At 39.3% G+C, this 23,851-nt stretch overlaps 1 protein-coding gene across 1 annotated transcript in view; it reads left to right on the top strand.

The window, feature by feature from the left end:
• Dhc1 (Dynein heavy chain 1) overlaps positions 1-10,118 on the top strand; it is a 313,825-nt gene extending 303,707 nt beyond the window's left edge. Inside the window, exon 76 of the mRNA XM_070102646.1 lies at positions 9,879-10,118. Coding sequence (XP_069958747.1) covers positions 9,879-10,118 — 240 coding nt within the window. The remainder of the gene's footprint in view (positions 1-9,878) is intronic.
• Positions 10,119-23,851: the final 13,733 nt, after the last annotated feature.

The raw sequence follows: 23,851 nt of genomic DNA, 5'->3' as shown, positions 1-23,851 counted from the left end.
GGATTTCCAGGCTGGCTGGTAAAAGTCTTCCTTCCTTCAACGGAAAATTTTTCCCTAATTTATGAAACGTTTAATTAAAACTTATTCATATTTATATTTTTAAAATTCTTTTTCCCCAAATCTTTTCTTATTATATATCATAATAAAAAAATATAGATATAGCTTGTTTAAAAATTAAAAAGAGAAAATTTAAATTCGGGGGCATTTTTTGGGGCACAGGTGTGGGGAACCCGGGGAAACGCTGGGGTTCTGTTCCCCTTTTTTCTGGGAACAAGCCCAAAAATTTCCTGTTTATTCTTTTTGGTAGCCCAAGGCCTTCTGGAAAATTTGGTTTTTTTAATTAGGGCTTCCCCCTTTCCCAGAGGGTTTTTTAAATACTCCAACAAAAAAATTTGGCACCCTGTAAATATTCATAAAATATGCAAAAAATTTTTTTTTTCATTTTTTTATATCTTGTTTAACCCACCTGACTCTAATTCCTAAGTTCCCTTTTTTTAAAATTTAAAATTTGTTCAATAAAAATTCTTTTTTATTTCCCTATTTTTTTGAAGTTTTCAAACCTTATTTATATCTAAAAAAAATTTTTTCTTTACCCTTCTTTTGGGGGAGCCCTTTTGGGGATTTTCTTGGGCCAGATTTCATGGGGGGAGAAATTAAAAAAAATCTATAAAATTGTTTTAATTTTCAATATCCACGAATATGTATTTATAAAGCTTTTAAAAATTAAAAATAAATTCAAAAGAACAATTTATCAGTGTAAGTCTGAGAATTTGGTTTCCCCATCCAAAGAAATCTCTCCCCCCTTCCAACTTTTTGAAACTTTAATGTTAAACTTTTTTCACAAAAAATAATTAAAAATTTTTCAAAATGTGTAGGTTTGTAAAATTATATGAAAAATTTTGAACACCTTTTTTTAGGAAAAACCCGGCAAATCCTTGGACCAGAATTAAACAACATAAATATGAAATTTTATTTAGTGATACAGGAATTTGTATTTTTGAACCAATGCCAAAATTCCCTGAAAATTTACGTTAAACCCAAAATATTGGGAATCATCTTTTCAATCATGTTTCCCAAAAGATTTTTTAAAATTTGTGCCTGAAAATAAAAATTTTGAATTTTTATATTCCAGAATTTTAAAAATAATATTTTTAAAGAAAAAATTTCAAAAAAAAAAAATCCCAGTGTTTTTGTCAGGTGGTAATTTAACTTGATATTTAAAATTAAATTGTGAAAGCATAATTTAGGTTTTGCGGCCCTGTTTTGGGGGGGGGTTTTTTTGGAGTCAGGTGTCATCTCGGGGTAAACACCTGACCCGGAAAGCTGAAAGCCCTAAAGCATTCATTTTTATTTAAAGGATATGGGAAAACACTGGTTTGGTAATGAGTTGTGGATGGGGAAAAACCCCGGTACGTTCTCGGGCCCAAAACCTTTTTAGTTTAAAAAGGTTAGATAAATCCAGGGGGGGTGGGTGGGGGGTGATTTGGGACCTGGGGGGGTTTGTGCTGGGGTCGGGGCAGGCCCATCCTTGAGGGGAAAGATGACTAGGTGGGTTTTTGGGGTAATCGGGGGATGCCATTGGTCTCCCCCGGGGAAATGGACCTGCCCGCATGGGCTGAAGGTTGCGGTGTTCTTCTTTCTTATGTTTTTATGTTCTTTTAAGCGTTTTATTGTGATTTTTTCCCAATATATATGTTTTATAAACAAGGGCCCCCTTTTCTAAAAGGCAGGGTCCCCCGAAAAAGGGAGAAATTTTATCTTCACTCCCACTGTTTTTGGGGCACTTTCTCTAAGTTAAAAAACGGGAACATATAAACCCCAGCCTTCAGGTGCAGGCACTGTTTTTATTTCCAGAATCCAGCTTGCTTTTTCCCCTGTCTAACACCCGTAAAGTCAAAAAAACCATTTGTCTTCACTTGTTCCTATTTTAACAAGCCCCACGCCCCTCCCCTTAAAACCAAAAAGTTCCACACAAAATCTTTCCTCTCCCTCCAACCTTTTCATAGGCCCTTTCCCCCCTGTTTTTACTGGTTTATCCCTTCCGGTATTCTTTTCCCTTTCCCCATCCTCCCCAAAATGAAAAACCCACCAAAACGCCCCCTCCTCACCCCTCTGGATAATTTTTTAGTCCCCCCCCTCCTCCAAATTTCCCAAAAACTATTTTTTTCCTGGGTTATATTCATCCCCACCCTCGATCGGGTTAAGATCCCAAATGTTTTCACCACCCTGTTAACCCCAGAAAAGCGTTGGAAAATATTTCTCTAATTCCCCTCGGGTTGGGACAACTTTTTTGCCCTTCCAGACTCTTCAGTGCACCCTTTTTTTTCCTTCCAGTTCAAAAGGGGATATTGTTTTCTAGAACTGTTTGTTGAAAGCCCAAATTCCGAAATATCGGGAATTCATTCCTTCCCCCCATACTCTCCCATCCAATCTTTTCCCCAAAATCTTTATTCCTATTTTTTTTTATTTTAAAATTTCCTTTTAATGTTTTTAAAACCTGCCCACAAACCCCCAGCTTCTTTAGAATCCCCCAAAGCAAAAACCCCATCTGAAAAAAGCAATTGGACAATTTACTTTGTGTTATTTTTTTTATCTTTCCAAATCCCTTCCCCTTTAAAAAACCAAGATTGGCTTCCCCCACAACCCCATCTATAAATATATTTGGACAATCGGGATGATATCAACCCCCTGTCTAAGGCCTATTTTTTCGGGGAAAATAATCCCCCCTTTGCTACCCTCTAACCTGAGCCCCAATATCCTGTAAAACCTTTTCCCTTCTTTCAGAAACCCTCCCTCCTGTTTCCAAAATGCAGAATTCGCCAAAATTGTCCCCTATCCACCCTATCAATTTTTTTCCAAATCAATAAACTTTTCCCCTTTTTCCCAAATACTGTTTATCTGAGCCCCCTTAAACACTTGGTCAAACCAACCCTCCTTCCAAAAAAGCCTTTTCTTTTAAATTTCGGGATCCTGCTCCCGTCTTCCCTTTTAATTTTTTTTCAAAAATTTTGAGCAAAAAACCTTTACCAGGTATACTTTTTTTAAAACAGGCTTTTTCCCCATATAATTTTACACTTTCCCCTTTGATGTTAAAAAAAGAAATATTTTTCTCCCAACCCTTTAAATTCCTTACCCCTTCCATACATTTTTTAAAATAAATTTTTAAACCCCCAAAACTATAACCCCCCCTTTGCTTTAACATTTCTGTTTTTTTCCCATAACCCCAAAGCTGTTTTCCCCTTTCTTCCCCCCATTGCCCCCTTTCCCCTTTCCCCCTAAAAACTGGTCTTCCTCACCCCTTTGGATGTTATACCCCCCTTCCCAAAACAGACATCACAGAGTCCCTGTTTCAAAAAACCCTTTTTTCCTTCCAAAAATATTCCCCCCATCTTCTCGATACCTTTAACTCTTCATTTAATAACTCTATTCTTTTTTTAAATTCAAATATTTTTCCCCAGGTTTTCAACTTATTAATCTCACCCCAAAACTTTTTTTTATTCCGACAAAATTTTGGGTTTAAAATCTAACCCCTCTCATTTGCTGTCCTTATAATTCCATCCCCTCACATCTCTCCTTTTTTCTGCATATACTCCCCCCTCTTTTTTATCCCCTCTTTTAAAAACCCTCATATGCTAATTTTCTTTTTTTCTTTACCCATCCCCTTCCACCAATCGCCCCTTTTCCCCCCCCTCACCCCCCTTTTCCCGTAACCACAAAATTCCCACTGAAAACTTTAACACAAATTCTTTAAATCAATCTCATCCTCTTCAACCTCAACCATCCTTTCCTTGGGCCCCTTTTTTTTTCCAATAGGTTTTTTTCATTTCTTCCCCCAACTGCCCCCCCTTTAGTTTATAAACCTTCCCTTTCTTTTCTTGCTGATTCCCTTTTCCTTTTATCCCCTCTACCTTTTTTCTCTCACTATAAACTACAACTAAAAGTCAATATATCTGTGGGCCCCCCTATAAACATAAAACCCAAAACTGTCCATTAATCTTTTTTTTATCAATACTTAGTCCCGCAAACTATCCCAAATAATCTTTTTATTTATTTATCCTTTCTTTTTTTAAAATATTTAAAATAAAAGGCGACTAAAAGGGTGAGGGGTGGTCCAGTAACCCCCCTCCTCTTAAAATTTCTAAAAAAAAAATAAAAAAAGCTTTTTTTAAAATTGGGATGTTTTTAATGTGCTTGGATGTAGGGAAAAGATAAGAGATGGCTGTCAGTGTTTGAACAAAAGTTGGAAACCCAATTTAAAAAACCAAAGCGAAGGGGGGGGAGTTTCAGTGGGGGGAAAAAAGAATTTAAACCCGGGGGTATCTGAAGGGGTTAGAGCTAGGGGGGAGCAAAAAGTTGGGGAAATCGTTTTGGAAGGAGAAAAATTTTGGGAAAATAAAAACAACAAATTTTATGTTTGTAAAAATTTTTGGAAAAAAGGAAAAACGATCAGGGTATACAATCCTTTTAATTTGTAAATGCCCAAGTGCAAGTAAAGGAAGACTTAAATGTTTTTGGGGTTTTAATTTAAAAGAAAAAAAAACCACCCATTCCCCCCCCCTGGTGAAAGTAACTTTTTAAAATTTCTTTAACATATAGGGCGGAGGCCTTTCCCGTTAGGAGTGAACCCCCTAAATTTAGTAGGCCAGACGAAAACCCCCCTCACCCAAACTTGTAGGTTTTTCACCAGCCACCCTAATTTTGGGAAAAATTCCCCCACTTCTTTCCCTATTTTCAACATTCAAGGTTTGGGTGATGCACCAAGGTGTAAAAAAAGTTCCCTTTAGCCCAAAATTTCCAACCCCTCATGGCTTTTTCCTGGGATTTTACATATTTTATAAAAATATATAATTAAATATTTTATATATAAATATATATATATATAAGTATATATATATATAATTTCAAAGAATAAGGGAAAATTTATTTTTAAAATGATCCCCATTTTTAAAAATTTAAATCTTTTTTAAAAAATTTCTTTTCCTTTTAAAATATTTTTTTATTTATTTAATATAAAAAAAAATAATTTTGGGAATTAAAAAAACCTTTAAAACTTACCAATTTTTTTATAAAAAAAATTTAATTTAGTGGGTTTGGGGACAAATCTAGTTTTTGGATGCCCCTTTTTTAAAGGGTTTGTGGGGGTCTAGTGGTTAAAAAGTCATGCCTTATTGGGCAGGCCAAAAAAGCATGGGTTTTGACTCAACTGTTGCGTTTTTAATTTACATTTTAATACACGTTTCTTGGGGACTAATAAAATATAAATGCTTGTTGGGGGTTTCACAAACAGGGAGTAAAAATGAAATTTGTTTTTTAGGCGTCCCCCCTTTAAACCCATGTCCTTCGATGGTGGGTAAACTAACTTGGTTTGGAAAGCCAGAAAGTTGTTTGGGGCTTATGTTTGGGGATTTGTTCGACTCCTTGATAGTGGTGTTTTATTGATATATATGAATATATTAAAAACCCCTGTGAAAAGGGAAAAAATTAAGCACTTTCGTGACTACCCCCTTTTTCAAGGGAAATTTAAAATTTGGTAGCCCCGAAAAGCTTTTTCCCCAATTGGGTTTTTCATATTTTTTTCCCTTTAAAACCCCCTGTTTCCGGTCTTGGGAAGGGGTATAAAATCAATGAGGCCCGTGGGGGTTTGGCAGGGTTTCCTTTTCCCCTGCTCTTTGGGGGTTAGGGGGGCTTTACCCTACAAGAATTGTTTTTTGTAAATTTTAACCCCGGCATGTGTTGGAAAAAGGGGAATTCACCCTTTAGGAGGGGAAAATAGGGTTTAAATTTTTAAGATGAGTTTGGGGGAGGGGAGGGAAAGGGTTTGTGGGAAGGAAATTGGTCAACCAAAGTGGGCAGTGGGGAAAGGTTTAAGTGGCAAGTGGGCCCCAGTTCAGGAAAAAGTGAGGAGAGTTAATGAGAAGATGGAAAGGGGGGAAATATTTTCTGTTTTCCCAAAACGGTGTTTTCCCGTGGTTATGAGGTTGAAGGTAACCCCTGATTCCCCCCGCCAATCAGGGGAAATTTTTTAAAAGTAGGCGATTTTCGGAAGATTAAGGCACCCTTTTTTTACAAAAAAGAAAGGGCGCAAGGGTGTCCTTTCCCGGAGCTGGGTGTTAGCAATAGTCAGCAGGTTGGATAATATTTGGCCCGGGAATGGGGAAAAAGCCCATTATCTGTCTTAGTGCTTTTGGGGAATAAAAAGGGCAAAGGGGAAAAGGGGCTGTTAAAGGGGTCAGCCATGAAATAGTTAGTCTAAAAAGGGGGTCCCCTTATTGGGGTCTTTCCTAGAAAAGGGGGTGGGCAAAGAATGGTGCCCGGGGAATTGGGATAAATTGAATAAAGTACGAAAGGGAAATTTTAAAACCCCTTCATTATTTAAATGTAAAAATTTTCTTTGGCAAACTTTTAAAGTATAAAGGGGTGGGGGCCCCTTTTCTGGGGATGGAGGGTTTGCATTGGAAACCCGTTGGGGAGGTAATTAGACCCTTTTCCGGGAAAAAAACCGATAGATTTTTGGGGTTCTTGTTTGTGGAAAATTTTTTTGGGTGCAGTTGGGGTTAAAAAAACCAGGTTTTCAGGGGTACCTCAGGATATTTTTAAAAGACAATATTTTAAAATAAAGTTTCTAAATAATGGCAAATCAAATGATCAACAAACAAAAGAGATAGTTTTGATAGTGAGGGAATTGGGTATTTGGTTTCCTTTAAAGGGTTTTTATACAAATAGTGGGCCTAAAAAATAAGATAGATGAGCTAAAAAAATTCTTGCAAGTGTAGGGTAATATTTTTGGTATAACAGGGGACCTGGTTCAACCCGAAAGAAGAGGAAACCTTCTGAATGCAACATTTAAAGGGGTTTTAAACTATTCTACACTGATAGGGCCCAAAAGGAAGGGTGGGGGGGTGGGGATGTTTTGTCAGAGAAAATTTAAATTTTTGTCTTGGGGTTTATATAAGATTTGGGAAAAATCAAACAAAAGAACGGTTTGGGTTCAGTTTTCAGGTCGGCAAATTAATTTTTGGGGGATTTTAGGCCCCCAAAACCTTTTTGAGTGCAATAAAACTGTTATGGGACGAAATTTATAAAAAATCTAGATATGAAAATGTTTGAAATGGAAAATTTTAATTTAGACAAAATTTATTGGAAAAAATGACCGAAATCTTGAGTCTAGTGACTTTCTTAATTCAGGATTGCTTTTTTGGGGCAGGTTGTGACAGAAACCAAAAAAGAGGAAAAAATCTGCTTGACTTGGTTTTTCCCAAAAAGATTCACTAATTAATTTAAAAATTTGAGGGGTTTAAAGATGAGTTTTTTGGGGAAAATGATCCTCACTTTTGTTTCTATATCATGGAATTCCAAAAACTGCAATCAAATTTTCTGTCCCAGATTTTTGCGGGCCAAAATTCCTGGGAAATGGAAAAAATTCCGGGGGGGCAAATTGGGTGTCCTGACTTTTGGGTCAGGTAGGTGATCTTGGTTTCCAATATGACGTTTTTTTGAGTTTAGTTCTACCTGCCCAGACAACTTTTTTTCCAGTAGGAAATTGATCTAACAAAAATCCCAAAAACCAAAGATTAAAACATTTATTGGTCAAAAAAGGAAAAGGGAAGGCATCAAAAGGGGATGGGAGAAAAAAAATCCCAAATATTAAATTAAAGAGAGAAATAAAAAAAGGGAAAAAGAAAAAGGGAAAAAAAGAAATTTAGGCTAAGGTCCAAAGGGGTTAAAAACTAACCCAAAGGGTTCTTTCCCGGTTACAGAAGTAAGATTTTTTTTGGGCAAGATTTGGGCCCCCTTAAGAATAACCCCTTTTGGAAAAAGGCCCCTGACAGGAGAAACTTTAAATTTAAATACCCTTTCTTCCCTAGTTTTCACCCCGGAAAAATTGGGTATTCCAAAAAAATAGATTCGTGAACAGGATGATAATAAACTATGTAATTCAGGGAACTAGTGAATGCTCCTTGGGCACATGAGAAACTAAAACCTAACAAACCCCAGGTCCTGAAAAATTTTCAAAGGGTTTTTAAAGGAAAAAAGAGAACTTAGAATACCTTTGGCTAATCTTTTTTAAAATAAAACTTTAAACTGGGGATGGGGGGCCTGGGTAATGGGAAAAAAGCAAATGTAAACCCCATTTTAAGGCAGGGTGACAGGTCCTTTTTTGAATTAAAAAATAAACCTTTTTCCCCATATGGGGAAAAATTTTTGGGAAACAATAATTGCCGAAGAATTGTAAAACCATCTTGACAGGCCGAAATTATTTAAAGATTCTCCCCAAGGTTTTCCCAAAGGGGGTTCCCTTCTTTCGAAATTTTCCCCTTTTTTTTTAATTTAAAAGGGGTTTTAGGAGGAGATCATGGAAAAAAAATATATGTGTATAAGGGCTTCCTAAGGGTTTTTGATGAGTTCCCACCAGAGGCTATTTTAGGGAAAATTAGGGGTTTTTAGGAGGAGGGGAAAATTTTTTTCCCGAAGGGAGAAAAGGGAAAATGAAAGAAGGAAAAGTTTGAAAATGGGGGGGAAACGAATGGGGAAGTCCTTTGGGGTTTCAAAGGGGCAAATTTAGCCGGGTTTTTGTTCCAAAATTTTCAAAAGATATAGATGAGGGGGAAAAAATAGCGACATAGCAAATTTGTTTATGACCCAAAAAACCATCCCAAATTTATTCAATGGGGAATTGAGCACTCCAGGATGATTTGAAAAGACTGCGCAATGGTTTTTAGGGAAATGGGATGCATTTTATTGACAAATCAAAGTTCTAAATGTTGGGCAAAAAAAAACCTCCACATAAAAAATTAAAAAGTGATTTTGGGTTCCGATTGCGAATAAGGTTTAAAAAGTTCTGGCTAAACCAAAAAACCCAAAACAAAATTTCATTAGGGGTTCCAAAAAAAGCTAATAAAAAATTCTTTGGGTTCACATCTAGAAGTATAAAAAAAGGGAAATTTAAAGGGTTTTTCTTCAACTCTTTTTTCCTTTTGGTTAAAAATTTGACTATGCTGCTCAGTTCTGGTCACCGTATTACAGAATGGATATAAATGCCCTGGAAAACGTACAAAGGAGGATGACAAAGATGATCCCATGTATCAGAAATCTTCCCTATGAGGATAGACTGAAGGCCCTGAATCTGCACTCTCTCGAAAGGCGTAGAATTAGGGAAGATATGATCGAGGTGTATAAATGGAAAACAGGAATAAATAAAGGGGATGTAAATAGTGTGCTAAAAATTTCCAGCCAAGACAGGACTCGCAGCAATGGTTTTAAGTTGGAAAAATTCAGATTCAGGAAGGATATAGGAAAGCACTGGTTTCACAATAGAGTTGTGGATGAGTGGAACAAGCTCCCGAGTACAGTTATTGAGGCTAAAACGTTGTGTAGTTTTAAAAATAGGTTAGATAAATACATGAGTGGGTGTAGGTGGGTGTGAGTTGGACCTGACTAGCTTGTGCTGCTGGGTCTGGTGCAGTGCTCCATCCTTGAGTGGAGATGATCAGACTGGGTGGGTCATTGGGATAATCCGGGGGGTGGGCCATTGGGATAATCCGGGAGGGACATGGACCTGCTCTGCATGGGTCAGTAGGCCTGTTGCAGTGTTCCTTCTTTCTTATATATATATATATATATATATATATATATATATATATATATATATATATATACCTATATATATATATATATATATATATATATATTTATATATATATTTCAAAAAATATAGGGAAGTACCACCTCTATAGCTGAACTGGGGACCCTCATCCTCAGAGAAGACATTAAATGTACGTCAGGGAAAACTCAAGGTTCTCCCTGGAGATGTTTAAATATTTTCTTCTCCCACCACCCCCTATATTTTATATTCTACGTGAAATTTTTTTAATAAACAGAATACATTTACAGAAAACACAAACATGAATACAATGGTACAATGTGTTAAAGATCACGAATTTTCACCAGCTCCTCCGAAGCCAGACGCGAGCCAAGTATGCAGCAAGCATTTCCCTCTGGATGGCCACGCTGAGGCACTGGAACATGAAAGCGCCAGAACTTGGGTCCCTGGTGGTGTCGATGAGTCTGGAACCGAATTCTTTAAGAAACGTGTGGCATTTTTACCCCATGATCCCTAGGTCTCTGATCCCACTGGGACAAATTGATACTGTTGGCTTATGTCCCTGTACTTGCTGATCTTGTACCGCTCCCTGTGGTCAGTAGCTCCTCCCTGTCGCCCGACACTGTGAAGGATATAGGTGTCAGCCAGTGTGGACACTCAGGTATAGTCCCATGCTAAGAGCTTGCCATTCTTCCAAGGATAGATGGTGATCCCGTCGGGGTGGTTTGCTGGGTTGTGGGTATTGTTGGCTGCTAGTGATTGGGGCTCCCTCTCGGCTGGGCATCCAGCTGTAGCAAGGGTTCTCTTTATGATGTCGTTAACCTCATTGTGTCTTGCATGCCAGCCCTTGGTTATGGAACAGTTAAGACCATGTAGACCATATTGGTCTGCTTGTGCTTCGCTGCAAATACACGTATATTCTGTGTGAATTGGGGCAGCAAGACGCAGAGCCACAGCAATACGGAGGGTCTTAGGGTCGAGTCGTGTTCCCATTACCGATATGGGAACTGTTTGGAGGAAGTCCCCGGAGTGATGTGCGCTCACAGCCTAGAGACGGGCAGTCTCCCTATCTGATGTTGCAGCCCTAAGCATGTTGGCAAGCACCTTTTCAGCGATCGGACCATCCCAGCTTGACTGTTTGTGAGCCAGTGCTGCACTAGGGTTTGGTGCTGGAGCAGCAGGAGTCTCCCATACGGTGATGTCACTGGCATAGCTAGGGTCCTGTATTCCTGCTGAGTCACTGAGGTTATCAACTTATCAACTCGTTTGATGCTATGGAAGAGGATAGGAAAGCTGGTAGAGCAATCTGGGAGGATCTGCGTATTCCCAGCCCCCCAAACCTGACCGGAAGTGAGGCTTGCAACCACTGTCCATCTTCAAGGGAAAGATTCAATACACTCTCTAGCATGATCTTAAGGAGAGAGTCATATTCCTTGAGTTTTGGACTGCTGATGGCTGGGGAGCATCTCAGAAAGTAGGTAAGTTTTGGGATTGACAGGCACCTGGTGAGTAGGTAGAAGGCATCATGTGTGTCAATGTCTTTCATCCTGCTTTCCATTGTCTGGAGGTCTGAGACTTTTTTTTCTAGGATCAGATCGATGGCATTGGGCCCAAGAGGAGCACCAAGGAGAGTGCTATTGGCTGGATCAATGGCTCGTGCTCCTGGTAAAACGGCACTAATATTCTGGATCATCTGTCGATTGGTAGAAACTATTTCACATTTGGTGGGGTTTAAAGAAAGGCCCAGGCTTTCTCCCATGTCTTTAATTTTACTGATGTCCTCCAGGAGAGATTCTGTTGTGCCAGCTAGGGTACCGTCGTCCAGGAACCAGATATTGAACTCACTGGAAAGTGCTTCTGTGACTTCCTTGATGGCATATATATATATATATATATATATATATATATATATATATATATATATATATATATATATATATATATATATATATATATATATATATATATATATATATATATATATATATACATCGTGCCGAATAGGCAGAACTTGCGATCTTGGCTTAAATAGCAACGTTCATCTTGCCATGTAGGACAAGTGAAAATTTGTATATGCAATAATATCGCCAAAATCATTCTGAACCTAACGAAAAAAAATATATTTCACTGTGTTTGTTTAGTATTAAATTATTGTAAACAAATCTAAAATATATTTAGTTGGGTTAGGCTAAAATAAACTATTCTTGTTATAATAAGGTTAGGTAAGTTTTCTAAGTTCCTTTTGATGCAAAATTATAGTTTTTTACATCAACATTAATGAAAAAAATATATCTTTAAACGTATGAGAAAATTTTAGAAAGGACTTAACTTTAAATGAGTTCTTGCTAATTGACCAGTTTTTACATATTCGACACGACATATATATATATATATATATATATATATATATATATATATATATATATATATATATATATATATATATGTCGTGCCGAATATGTAAAACTGGTCAATTAGCAAGAACTCCTTTAAAATTAGGCCCTTTCTGAAAATTTCTCTTATAAGTTTAAAGATATATTTTTTTCATTAATGTTAATGTAAAAATTTTTAATTTTGCACCAAAAGAATCTTATAAAACTTACCTAACCTTATTATAACAAGAGCAATTTATTTTAGCCTAACCCAACTAAATATATTTTAAATACGTTTACGATAATTTAATACTAGACAAACCCAATCAAATATATTTTTTTCGTTAGGTTCAGAATGATTTTGGCGAAATTATTGGATACACAAATTTTCACTTGTCCTAAATGGCAAGATAAGCATTGCTATTTAAGCCAAGATCGCAAGTTCTGCCTATTCGGCACGACATATATATATATATATATATATATATATATATATATATACAAGGAATTCGCATGAACAGGCGAAATATACACAAACACTGATCTCTGGCCGAAGGAGACTCGAACCTACGAACCTTGGAACAAGGTAAGTAGTGCTTTACCATTCTCACCATACTGGACCAATACCTTGGCGCCTAGCTCACACTAGACGTTAATCCAAGGCAGCTAGCTTTCAGGGAGAAGGCTTACAGCTTTTTCATCTCATCCCCTGCATGCATCGACCAAATAGAGATTTTAACAATGCAAGGAATTCGCATGAGCTGGCTGCCTTGGATCAACGTCTAGCGTGAGCTAGGCGCCAAGGTATTGGTCCAGTGTGGTGAGAATGGTAAAGCACTGCGTACCTTGTTCCAAGGTTCGTAGGTTCGAGTTTCCTTCAGCCAGAGATCAGTGTATATATATATATATATATATATATATATATATATATATATATATATATATATATATATATATATATTCGTCAGTTTACTGAAATGGTATCTTGTTCTCTATTTTAGTGGTTTCTGTAAATTTTCCTTAATTATTCATTTGTATTCTATACATTTGTATTATTGTTTACAATATCTTATATGTGATGAGAGAAAGCAGAGACTCGTCAAAGGCTCCGTTATCCGTCTCATTCAATAATAGTGAACATTTCACAGGAGGTAACGAGACAACACAAGGGATGGTCACTTGACTGTGTGATCCTGCAGAACCTGGTGACTCGCTTCAACCGTGAAGACATACATGACCCACCACCAGAAGGGGTATATGTTTACGGCCTCTTTCTTGAGGGTGCTTCCTGGGACCGCAAACAGGGAAGGCTTATGGAATCCCGCCCTAAGGTGAGTGAAACAAGTATTGTTGGAAAGTATTAAAACACTTCTTAAAGTCAGTATCGCCAAGTTTTCCCAAATTATTGATCGTTATTGCACCAAACTGGCATGGGATGAGTATGCTTTGTGCTGTTATAAACGAATATAATCTCTTGCGCACGCGTTTCACGAAGATTTTGGATAGCAACGGTAAGTTTGATATTGGCCTATGGTTGTTTACATCTGTGAGGTCACCACCTTTGCGTATTAGTGTAACCCTTGCTGTCTTGAGTAGTGTTGGGAAGGTGCTAGTTTCTAGTGACTTGTTAAAAAGTAATGAAATAGCATGCGAAAGTACATGGGCCGCTCGCTTGTACAATAATGGTGGGTCTTGTGACAGATTCCCTGATTTATTTTTAAGTGACTTGATAATCGTGGTGACTTCAGTGGGCTCAGTAGGTGCAAGATAGATGGAGGTTGGGAAATTCCCATTTAAGTAATCAGTTGCTCGTTCGTTGGTACCTGGGATTTTACTGGCGAGATTTGATCCTGTGGTTGAGAAGAAGTCATTTATCTTGTTGACTGTATCAATAGGCTGTAGCGGTGTGTCGATCGGTTTAGTTAGGACAATATCACTAGTTTTTTTCAGTTTGTGGGTTTCCAGAATATGAGAGAGTGTTTTCCAGGTCTTTTTTTTTTTATATCTCCTCTTGTTTCAGTAAATCTGCTGGAGTAGTTCAATTGTTTGGCTTTTTTTTTAGTAGTTTGCGTATATATATATATATATATATATATATATATATATATATATATATATATATATATATATATATATATATATATATATATATATATATCTCGTGCCGAGTATGTAAAACTGGTCAATTAGCAAGAACTCATTTAAAATTAAATCCTTTCTAAAATTTTCTATTATACGTTTAAAGATATATTTTTTTCATTAATGTTGATGTAAAAATTTATAATTTTGCACCAAAAGGAACTTAGAAAGCTTACCTAACCTCATTATAACAAGCGCAATTCATTTTAGCCTAATCCAACTAAATATATTTTAGATTTGTTTACAATAATTTAATACTAAAAAAACACAGTGAAATTTATTTTTTTCGTTAGGTTCAGAATGATTTTGGAGAAATTATTGCATACACAAATTTTCACTTGTCCTGTATGGCAAGATGAGCGTTGCTATTTAAGCCAAGATCGCAAGTTCTGCCTATTCGGCACGACACATATATATATATATATATATATATATATATATATATATATATATATATATATATATATATATATATATATATATATATATATATATATATATATATATATATATATGAAAGCAGTGGATTGCCTTTCGATACTGCTAGTCTTCACATGGTGAAATGTTACTGATTCTAGTCTTTAATAGTTGCTTACATATGAAGAGATGTTAACATGACTCACGAAATCGTAATGACACGATTGCAAACAAACCATACCATACTAACCTTCCTATGATGTAGAAATATACCTAGTTGGACGAATCTTATTGTGGCTAGCTGGCCCAGTGGCTAACGCGACGGTCTGAAGTTTTGAGACTCTCTGATCGCGGGTTCTATCTCCGCCTGTGGTATGGTTTGAAGAGATGTTTTATGTTTGGCTGTCATCATACAATGGGTAAATCAATGCAAGAGCATATTTACTGGGGTTTACAATATATCAACTACGGTAGGGTATAGTGTATAGGGAATAGGAGAAGTTTTTTCCTGGGTTGACGAATAGACAGCAGAGAGTTTGCATAAGTGGGAAGAAATCGGAATGGGGGCACGTCACAAGCGGTGTTCCACAGGGGTGAGTGTTGGGCCCATTGTTGTTCACAATCTACATAAACGACATAGATGAGAGAATAAATAGTGACATAAGCAAATTTGCTGATGACACCAAAATAGGCCATCCAATTCATTCTAATGAGGACATTAGAGCACTCCAGGATGATTTGAATAGAGTGATGCAGTGGTCGGAGAAGTGGCAGATGCAGTTTAATATAGACAAATGCAAAGTTCTAAATGTTGGACAGAAAAATAACCATGCCACACATAAACTAAATCATTCCTCTCTCAACCTGCGGGCTGGGAGGGCGCATTCTGAGCCTGCTCCTGCATACATCTGGCGGCGGCCCATGTACTACAATCCACAAGATGGCAGACCGTCAAGGTCGGAGAGTAAACACAGTCTGTGTTGAGTTCACCCGAAGCTCCCTCAGTGGTGCTACAATACATGCATTAATGCCGTACATTATTCACGATGTCTATGGCATCCCCAATGAGGAGTTATATGGTGTAGCTCTAAATGGGATGTTGAGGCTATTTGGGAAATTCGTGAATACCGGCTTTTACACCAAGATTGTGCAAACTTTTCAAGAAAGAAGAATGGTGGTGAATTCTGCTGTAGAGGAATGTCAACATGACGTGTCCACATATGTCACCTGAGTCAAGGTGAAGAACGTGCCTTTCGAGGCTGAGGAGTACGATCTACAGAAAGTTTTTGGCAGATATGGAACGGTGCATGCAGTGACCAAGGGAGTGTGGAGAGAGGGCCCACACGAGGGGCTCCTGGAAGGCTTCTTCACCATCAAGATGATGCTACACCAGCCAATTCCCTCTTACGTACGTCTGGAGACATGTAGGACCAGGTGTTTGTTCATTAGAACACTTAACTCTGATATTAACCCTCCCCTCAAACATCTCCTTGCCAACCTCAACAGAACACATGACCAAAACACAAGGCACAGATCACTCTTTGATGTTCCTCGTGTCCATCTCACACTATGCAAAAACTCAATGCACATAAAAGGCCCTAAAATCTGGAATTCATTACCTGTAAATATAAAAGAAACACTACCTGTTTATAAATTCAAGTCTCTTCTCAAAGATCACTTACTCACCCAAAACCAAATAAATACTGAATAACTGAACCTTATAAATTGTATATCTTAAATGTTCCTCATAATTATATCACATAAATGTTAAACCTAAAACCCAATCTAACTTTATTATTTTTTAAATACACTACCTAACAGAATCACTACCTAACTGAATGCAACCATATGACCTGTCTTTGTAATACTCACTTGTGCTTTATAGTAATCTGTTTGCATTAATGTTTTATCACTGATTTCATCATTGCTTAGTTAATCTTAAGTTAATTTTAAGCCATCCCGTAATGCTATGCATAGTATAAGTGGCTTTGGCATGCTGCTCTTATCTGTATTTTTTTGTACCTCTGTATGTGTGCTCAAATTGGAAATAAATAAATAAATAAATTATGCAGGCCAACGGAAGACATGCAGATTATGCAACTCGTATGACCATATGGCTGCTCAGTGCTCCCGTTGTCTGGTTGTCCGCTCCTGGGACCCTTCACCTGTGGGCCTACAAGCTGAGGCCTTCGAGCCTGAGTCTGGTCCCTCAGCTGGGCAACGTTCCAAGCTTTGGAGTGAAGAGGAAACGCAGTCTATGATGTGTGCCACCCTGTCGATGGATGCTACGGTCATGCCCACGCTTTTTGTGGAGCCTGTGAGGCCTAGGGATTTGACACAGGAGAGGTTGCTGGAGGACGTGCTGCGTGACCTCCTGGATGGGACAGAGCATGGTCCTGTTGTTTCACCGGTGTGTCGTGAGTTAACGATGGAGAAATCACTGAACGTGGAGGTGCAGGACAAAACCACGTTGGCATGGACGCATGGGGTGGTGATGGAGGTCCACCATGAGGCTTCGTCTGGCGAGGAGATGTATGTGGATGGCAGCTCCCGCAAACGATCGGCAGGAGCATCGGACATGGACGAGGTCTTGACACCAGGACAGCCTCCAGGGAAGAAATCGTGGACAAAAGTGGCTGAGGTGCCTCTCACAGAAGGGGTAGTTGCAAGGGCCCAGCATACGGGTAGAGCACGGGGGCATGGGGGGTCTCGAGAAGTCGAATGCTAAAGAAGGTCAGTCTCATGTACATGTGGGAAAGGGAAAGACCCACAAACATAGAGGAAAACCACCTTTTTTGTAAATTCAAGTGTATCACCATCAATGCCAATGGCCTGAGGGCAGAAGTTAAACAAGTATGGATGGAGTGGTTTTTGTGACGTTACACTGTGGATGTATATTTTATACAAGAACACAATTACAGGTTTGGTAGAGAGTTATGGTTGAAAGGCTACCGAATGTATGTGAGTAATTCTTTAAAATTCAAGGGTAGGGTGGCTATAGTGGTGAAGGAGTCCAGCCCTTGGCGTGTCTTGGGATGGGAGGAGGGGAGAGGTGGAAGGGTGGTAAGGGTGGATGGGTATTGGGGTGGGATTAGAGTTTGTTTTATTGGAGTTTATATGCCTGCAGAAAGCAACTCTAAAGTTAAAGTAGATTTTGTAAGGGAGGTTTTAACGTTTCACACTCGGGGATTGCCTTTAATTTCGGTCATGGGTGGGGATTGGAATTGTAATATCCGCCATGGTGATGTTGAGCCGAGGGGGGCAGGGTGCGTTTTACCTGTCCTAAGAAATCTGCTGGGGGATGTAGGGGTTTATGATGTGGTGGGGCAGGGTGGGTGGGGGGGTGGGGCAGGGTGGGTGGGGGGGCAGGGTGGGTGGGGGGTGGAGCACACGTTTGTCTGCAGAGGCTACACAGCCTGTCTGGATAGACTTTATGTAACACAAGGAATTCGATTTGGGAGTGTACAGACCTTTGATGTGGGGTTTTCAGACCACCATGCAGTGCTAGTGAATTTGGACTTGGATGGAATAATATGGATTTATCCAGGTTATTGGAAACTGAATGTGCGGCTTTTGGAGGGGGAGGGAGATGGGTCTACTTTTCATAATTGGTGGAAGAATCTCTGGGAAACGCAGAGGGAAGGTGAATGTTTGTTGGAATTGTGGGAAACGTGCACCAAACCCGTGATAGCGAGTTATTATAGGAATCGGGGTAAGGAGGAGGCAAGGTGGAGGTATGGGCTACAAAATTACCTGGATGGGCAACTGAATGATTAATATTGTGGGGGGCGGAAGTAGTAGGTATGAAAACATTGAACATCTCCGCAATCAACTTGCCGAAATTCACAACGAGCATTTCAATGCGGTTAGAATCAGGGCAGGCATGGAAGAGGTGCTATGGGGTGACAAACCTTTGGGTTGTGTCCTGCAGAAATTTAGGGTTAGACAACAGGCAACATCCCTCCTGCGTTTGGAAGTATGCACCGGTTTGGGTGGATACCTGCCTGATCAGTTGCTCTCTAATATGGACAGCATGAGTTTTTATACTGATCTTTGGTTTGAGGAAAAGCTCCAGCGGAGAGCAGGGGGAGTTCATGAGGGTGGTCTGATGGGGGGGTATTCAGAAAGGTCATAAGTTAAAGGGATCAGAGGGTACTAGAAGGTAGGATTCGTGTGGAGGAGGTCGACGAGGCGATTTTTAGGATGAGTTAAGGGAAAGCACCAGGTATAGATGGCATATCGAATGAATTTTATAGGACTCATTGGGGAAGCATTAAACAATGCTTGGTTGAGGAATTGAATTGCATGCTCACTGAGGGGAGGTTGGGTACATCACAGAGTACAGGGGTAGTTGCGTTGGTGCCCAAAAAGGGAGGAGGGAGGGGTCTGAGTGCATATAGGGCTATCTCTCTTATGTGTTCAGACTATAAAATCTTTGCAAAGATCCTAGGTAACAGGATGAGAAAAGTCATGGAATCGGTTATTCATAGGGGACAGCTAGGCATACCAGGTAGGAGCATGAGGGAAGGACATGGGCATATTAGGGAGTTTTGGGGGTAATGTCAAGGGGGGGGGTTCCTTGGGCTTGACTGGCAAAATGCTTACGACTGTGTTGACAGGGATTTATTAAGTCTTATTTTATTGAAGCAGGGTTTTGGGGAGGGGATAGTACAATGGGTTGACACTTTGTATGCCTCAGCAATGGTAAGAGTACAGGTGAACGGTAAGTTAGGGCAGCCTGTATGTATGGAACAGGATTTGAGGCAAGGGTGCCCCCTCTCTCAGCTACTTTTTGCCTGTGTGCAAAATCCATTTTATGAACTGGTGGATGGTGGTTTGGGGTGTGGGGTACTGGGTAATAACCGTGCAGCGAGTGTAGTCGGTTATGTGGATGAGACTTTGATTTTGTTAAAAGGGGAGGATCACTTGCAGATCGTGGGTAGGGTTGCTGAGTTTTTTGGGGCAGTGACTGGTATGTGCGTCAACAAGGCGAAATCAAAGTTATTGGAGGTGGGTGCATGGGTGGGGGGTTTTGGGCGAAAGGTATGGGTGGTCAGTCGTGAAGCAACTTAAAATATATGGGACCGTGTACATGGCGGAAGAGAGGGAGGGTCGAAGGGTAAATTCTGAATTGGTGGTAAAAAAGGCTTTAGACCGTCTCAGAGGATTAAGAGCTGGGGATGTCTCCTTGCAGCAGAGGGCAGTGGTGGTTAACTCTCTTGTTTACAGTAAGGTATGAGGTGTGGCCGAGGTATACCCATTATGGGGCATGGATATTCAGGAGCTGCAGAGAAGGGTCCTACGTTATGTTTGGGGTTATGGGAGAGCTTGGTTGAGTAGGAAGGTTATCATGACACATGTCCATCTTGGGGGCTTAGGCCTCTTGGCATTGGGGCCACAGGCGAAGGCCCTATATGTAAAGCAGCGGTTCCTTAGGGAGGGCAGGGAGAGGGGAGTCCGGGTGGGTAGGGTAATGGTAGATATAAGCAAATGGTGGAGTGGCAGAGGATTAATAGAGTGTGAGGACATGTTGTGTTTGTTGTTGAAGTTGAAAAATGTTCAAAGGATTAGGGCGGGGCAGATGGTGCGGATATGTTGCCATAGGAATTTGTGCAGGGGGTGTCTGTATTTCCGCTGTATAACTGGGGGGAAATATGGGATGGTTTTTGTAAGCTTAAGTTGGCATCAAGGGTTTGCAAATTAGTGTACAGATTCATCATGGGAATTTTAGAATCGAAATCAGTTTTAAGCAGGATGGGTTTGGTAAGGGAGGCGAATTGTTTACGTTACGGTCTGGAAGAAACTGCGTTTCATGCGGTTCATTTTTGTGAAACATTGGAAGAGGTTCCTACGTGGTTGGGGAGAGTTTTAAGGTTTCTTAGTGGGGGGAAGTATCTCAACTCTACGGGGCTTAACCTTGGAAGTTAGCGGAGTGTCAAGGGAGGTAAGAAGAGCAATACTGTACGTGGTGGCTGATTTCCTACATATCTCATGGGGTATGAGGGAAACCGAGGAAGCAGTTAGGGTTAAGGCGATTGCAGCGGGTATTTATAGAATGTCTTGTAGGAATAGACTCCTTTACGGTGGAAGGTGGGGTACCGTTTTCCCTGCAAGCTTTAGGAGTCTTACAGTGCAGCGGTTACTGCAACTGAGAGGGGGGTAAGGCAGCGAGGGGTTGGACTCATCCCATGGTAACACCCTAAGGTATGTTAGGATCTTTAGGGTGAAAGTGGGAGTTAATGAGTTGCATGTTTTGTAGTTATGGATGTGATGGTGTTGTGCGACTGAGACCTTGATTTGTTCTAAGTCTGGTCATTACATCTAGCAAGACAGACAAAACATAATTTTTCGGTATATACTTTTCCTTTTGTGAAACTGGACCAGTTCCTGACCATGGCCGAGTTTGTAACTCTTATTTTGCTGATGTTTTTTGGTGACATGGTGAAGTCTGTTGGGTCTTTCCCAGGGTCCTCGTCATGCTGATATTCAGCACCAATAGTATAGTGATTAATTGTCTTTTTAGGGGATTATTTTAAGCATTCTAATTAGTGTGTGAGAGAAATATTGTCTTTTGGTTATCCTTTTGTAAAACGACCACCCCATGAGGTTTGTCGTTAATATATCTGACTGAGGACACAATGTTTCAGCTACCTAAGATTCTATCATGTTAAGTAGTTATATAACCTCTAGGGATTTCTACTATTATGTCATTACATGAAAGAGCAAACCTTATTGTTCTGGGAACGTAGAAGTGTGTCCTTTTTTGTCATCTTTGAACCTTTGTCAGGTCCATTGTCCCGCACGCTTTTGCGGAGTAATATGTAGCTCTGTCACCAGGGGTTTATTACATATAATTTTACCACTTTTGAATGTATATAGGCTATGCTGGTCAAATGAGCTTTTTTACTCATTCTTACACCTTTCGAGTTGGACCACTTGGCAAGGGTATACAACTGGGGCAGGTGGACGCCAAGGTCTTCCAATTTACAGTTATTTTATCATATGAACATGTGGGTTCATAATTGATTTGCGAGTTGGTTATGGGTAACGGGTGTTTTATCATGTTGTGTGTACTGTTTTGGTTTGTACTGCCTTTTTTGCATTTTGGCTCCAATTAACACACAAAAAAAGGCTATGACCGTTTAAAATTAGATTGATGGTGGTTTTTGACTGATGTAAATTTTATACGTACATTGTAACATTGACACATGGGTTCTATACCAGTAAGGTTGCATACTGGAATATATAGACTGAGTTCAAAAGGTGTTAATGTACTCCTAATTAAAGTTTTCAATGGATAGATGATAAGGTAAACATGTGTATGGTGTGAAGAAGAACAGTATCTCGACAGAGGTGGTAAGTCGAAATTATCCCACATTCGACCTTATGGCCCATACACATATGGGTGTTAATAATGATTGTACGTGGTAGTGGTAGGAGCTTACAATTGATCCCATGTCATAAATATGTACTTACCTCATGGACTGTATACTGAAAACTTTTGTATTACTCGTGGAGTTATTATGATTTTCTGTACCTGTTCTATTGTACATAAAGTTTTTAAATAAAATATAAATAAAAAAACATATAAACTAAATAATGTAGATCTTAATATTACTGATTGCGAGAAGGATTTAGGAGTTCTGGTTACCAGTAATCTAAAACCAAGACAACAGTGCATTAGTGTTCGCAATAAAATTAACAGAATCCTTGGCTTCATAGCAAGAAGTATAAATAATAGGAGTCCTCAGGTTGTTCTTCAACTTTATATATATTTGGTTAGGCCTCATTCAGATTATGCTCCACAGTTTTGGTTACCGTATTACACAATGGATATAAATGTGCTGGAAAACATGTATCACAAATCTTCCCTATGAGGATAGACTGAGGACCCTGAACCTGCACTCTCTAGAAAGGCGTAGAATTAGGAGGGATAAGATTGAGGTGTATAAATGTAAAACAGAAATTAATAAAGGGATGTAAATAGCGTGCTAAAAATATTTAACATAGACAGGACTCGCAGCAATGGCTTTTAATTGGAAAAATTCAGATTCAGGAAGGATATAGGAAAGCACTGGTTTGGTAATAGAGTTGTGGATGAGTGGAACAAATTTCCGAGTACCGTCATAGACGCTAAGACGTTGTGTAGTTTTAAAAATAGGTTGGATAAATACACGAGTGGGTGTGGGTGGGTGTGAGTTGGACCTGACTAGCTTGTGCTACTAGGTCGGACCCAGTGCTCCTCCCTTAAGTGACGTGTCTGACCTCACTAGGTCAAGGCATTGGCTTAAGCCGGTACGAGAATTGGAGCTGCCTCGCATAGGCCAGTAGACCTGTTGCTGTGTTCCTTCTTTCTTATGTTTTTATGACAGCAGTGTATGTATTATATGTATTTACTTCACACTCCATTTTTCTTTTACCTTTTCATTTTTTTTTTATCACACTGGCCGATTCCCACCAAGGCAGGTTGGCCCGAAAAAGAAAAACTTTCACCATCATTCACTCCATCACTGTCTTGCCAGAAGGGTGCTTTACACTACAGTTTCTAAAAAATTTAAGTAAATTATCGTGAAAGAAACTTATTTTGTAATGCTCTGTTTTCTCCATATAAATTACTTTTGTGAGCATTGTTTGTCATGTTTAAAGAAATTAACAGAACATCTCAAGATATCACAAAATTGTTTGAAATATTTTTTCCTGAGACATTCGTTCATACATGGCCTCTACTACTGCACTCGGTGTTTATTGAGACTTAACCTAGTTTTAATTCACATGCAGGTCCTCTACGAACCAATGCCTGTGATCTACTTATACGCTGTCAACACCACCAGTGGCAAGGACCCCACCCTGTACGAGTGTCCCATGTATAGGAAGCCCAAGCGAACTGACGCTACCTACATCGGCTCTATCGACCTGGAAACTACAGACTATCTCCCTTCCCACTGGACACTGCGAGGAGTAGCTCTACTATGTGACATAAAATAAAGGAACCAAGTCTCAGTATAATGCAAATGTAATACAATATAGTGCTATACAATAAAATACACATGCCTGACATGTTACCTGTACCCTCGTATATTCCTTTCTCATGCCCTTGCTTCAGTAAGGCAATGTATAATGCAGCATGATAGAGTAGAGCACAAATTGTACTCTTATGTGTGTAGTCTGGCATCAAGCACACACATTAGCGTGGATAGAACGAACATTATGGTCAATATGTACTCTGATAAACTGTTAGTGAAAATATATTTTTTTCTTGTCCGCCCTCTTACTGTGTTTTTTTGTCTAAGGCTCCGTCTATACTTTATTAAAACCCAAGTTA

This window comes from Cherax quadricarinatus, chromosome 82 (assembly GCF_038502225.1).
Source record: "Cherax quadricarinatus isolate ZL_2023a chromosome 82, ASM3850222v1, whole genome shotgun sequence".
In the NCBI taxonomy this organism is placed as follows: domain Eukaryota; kingdom Metazoa; phylum Arthropoda; class Malacostraca; order Decapoda; family Parastacidae; genus Cherax; species Cherax quadricarinatus.
The sequence above is the reverse complement of the archived record's forward strand: the minus strand, read 5'-3'. Positions and strand labels throughout refer to the sequence as shown.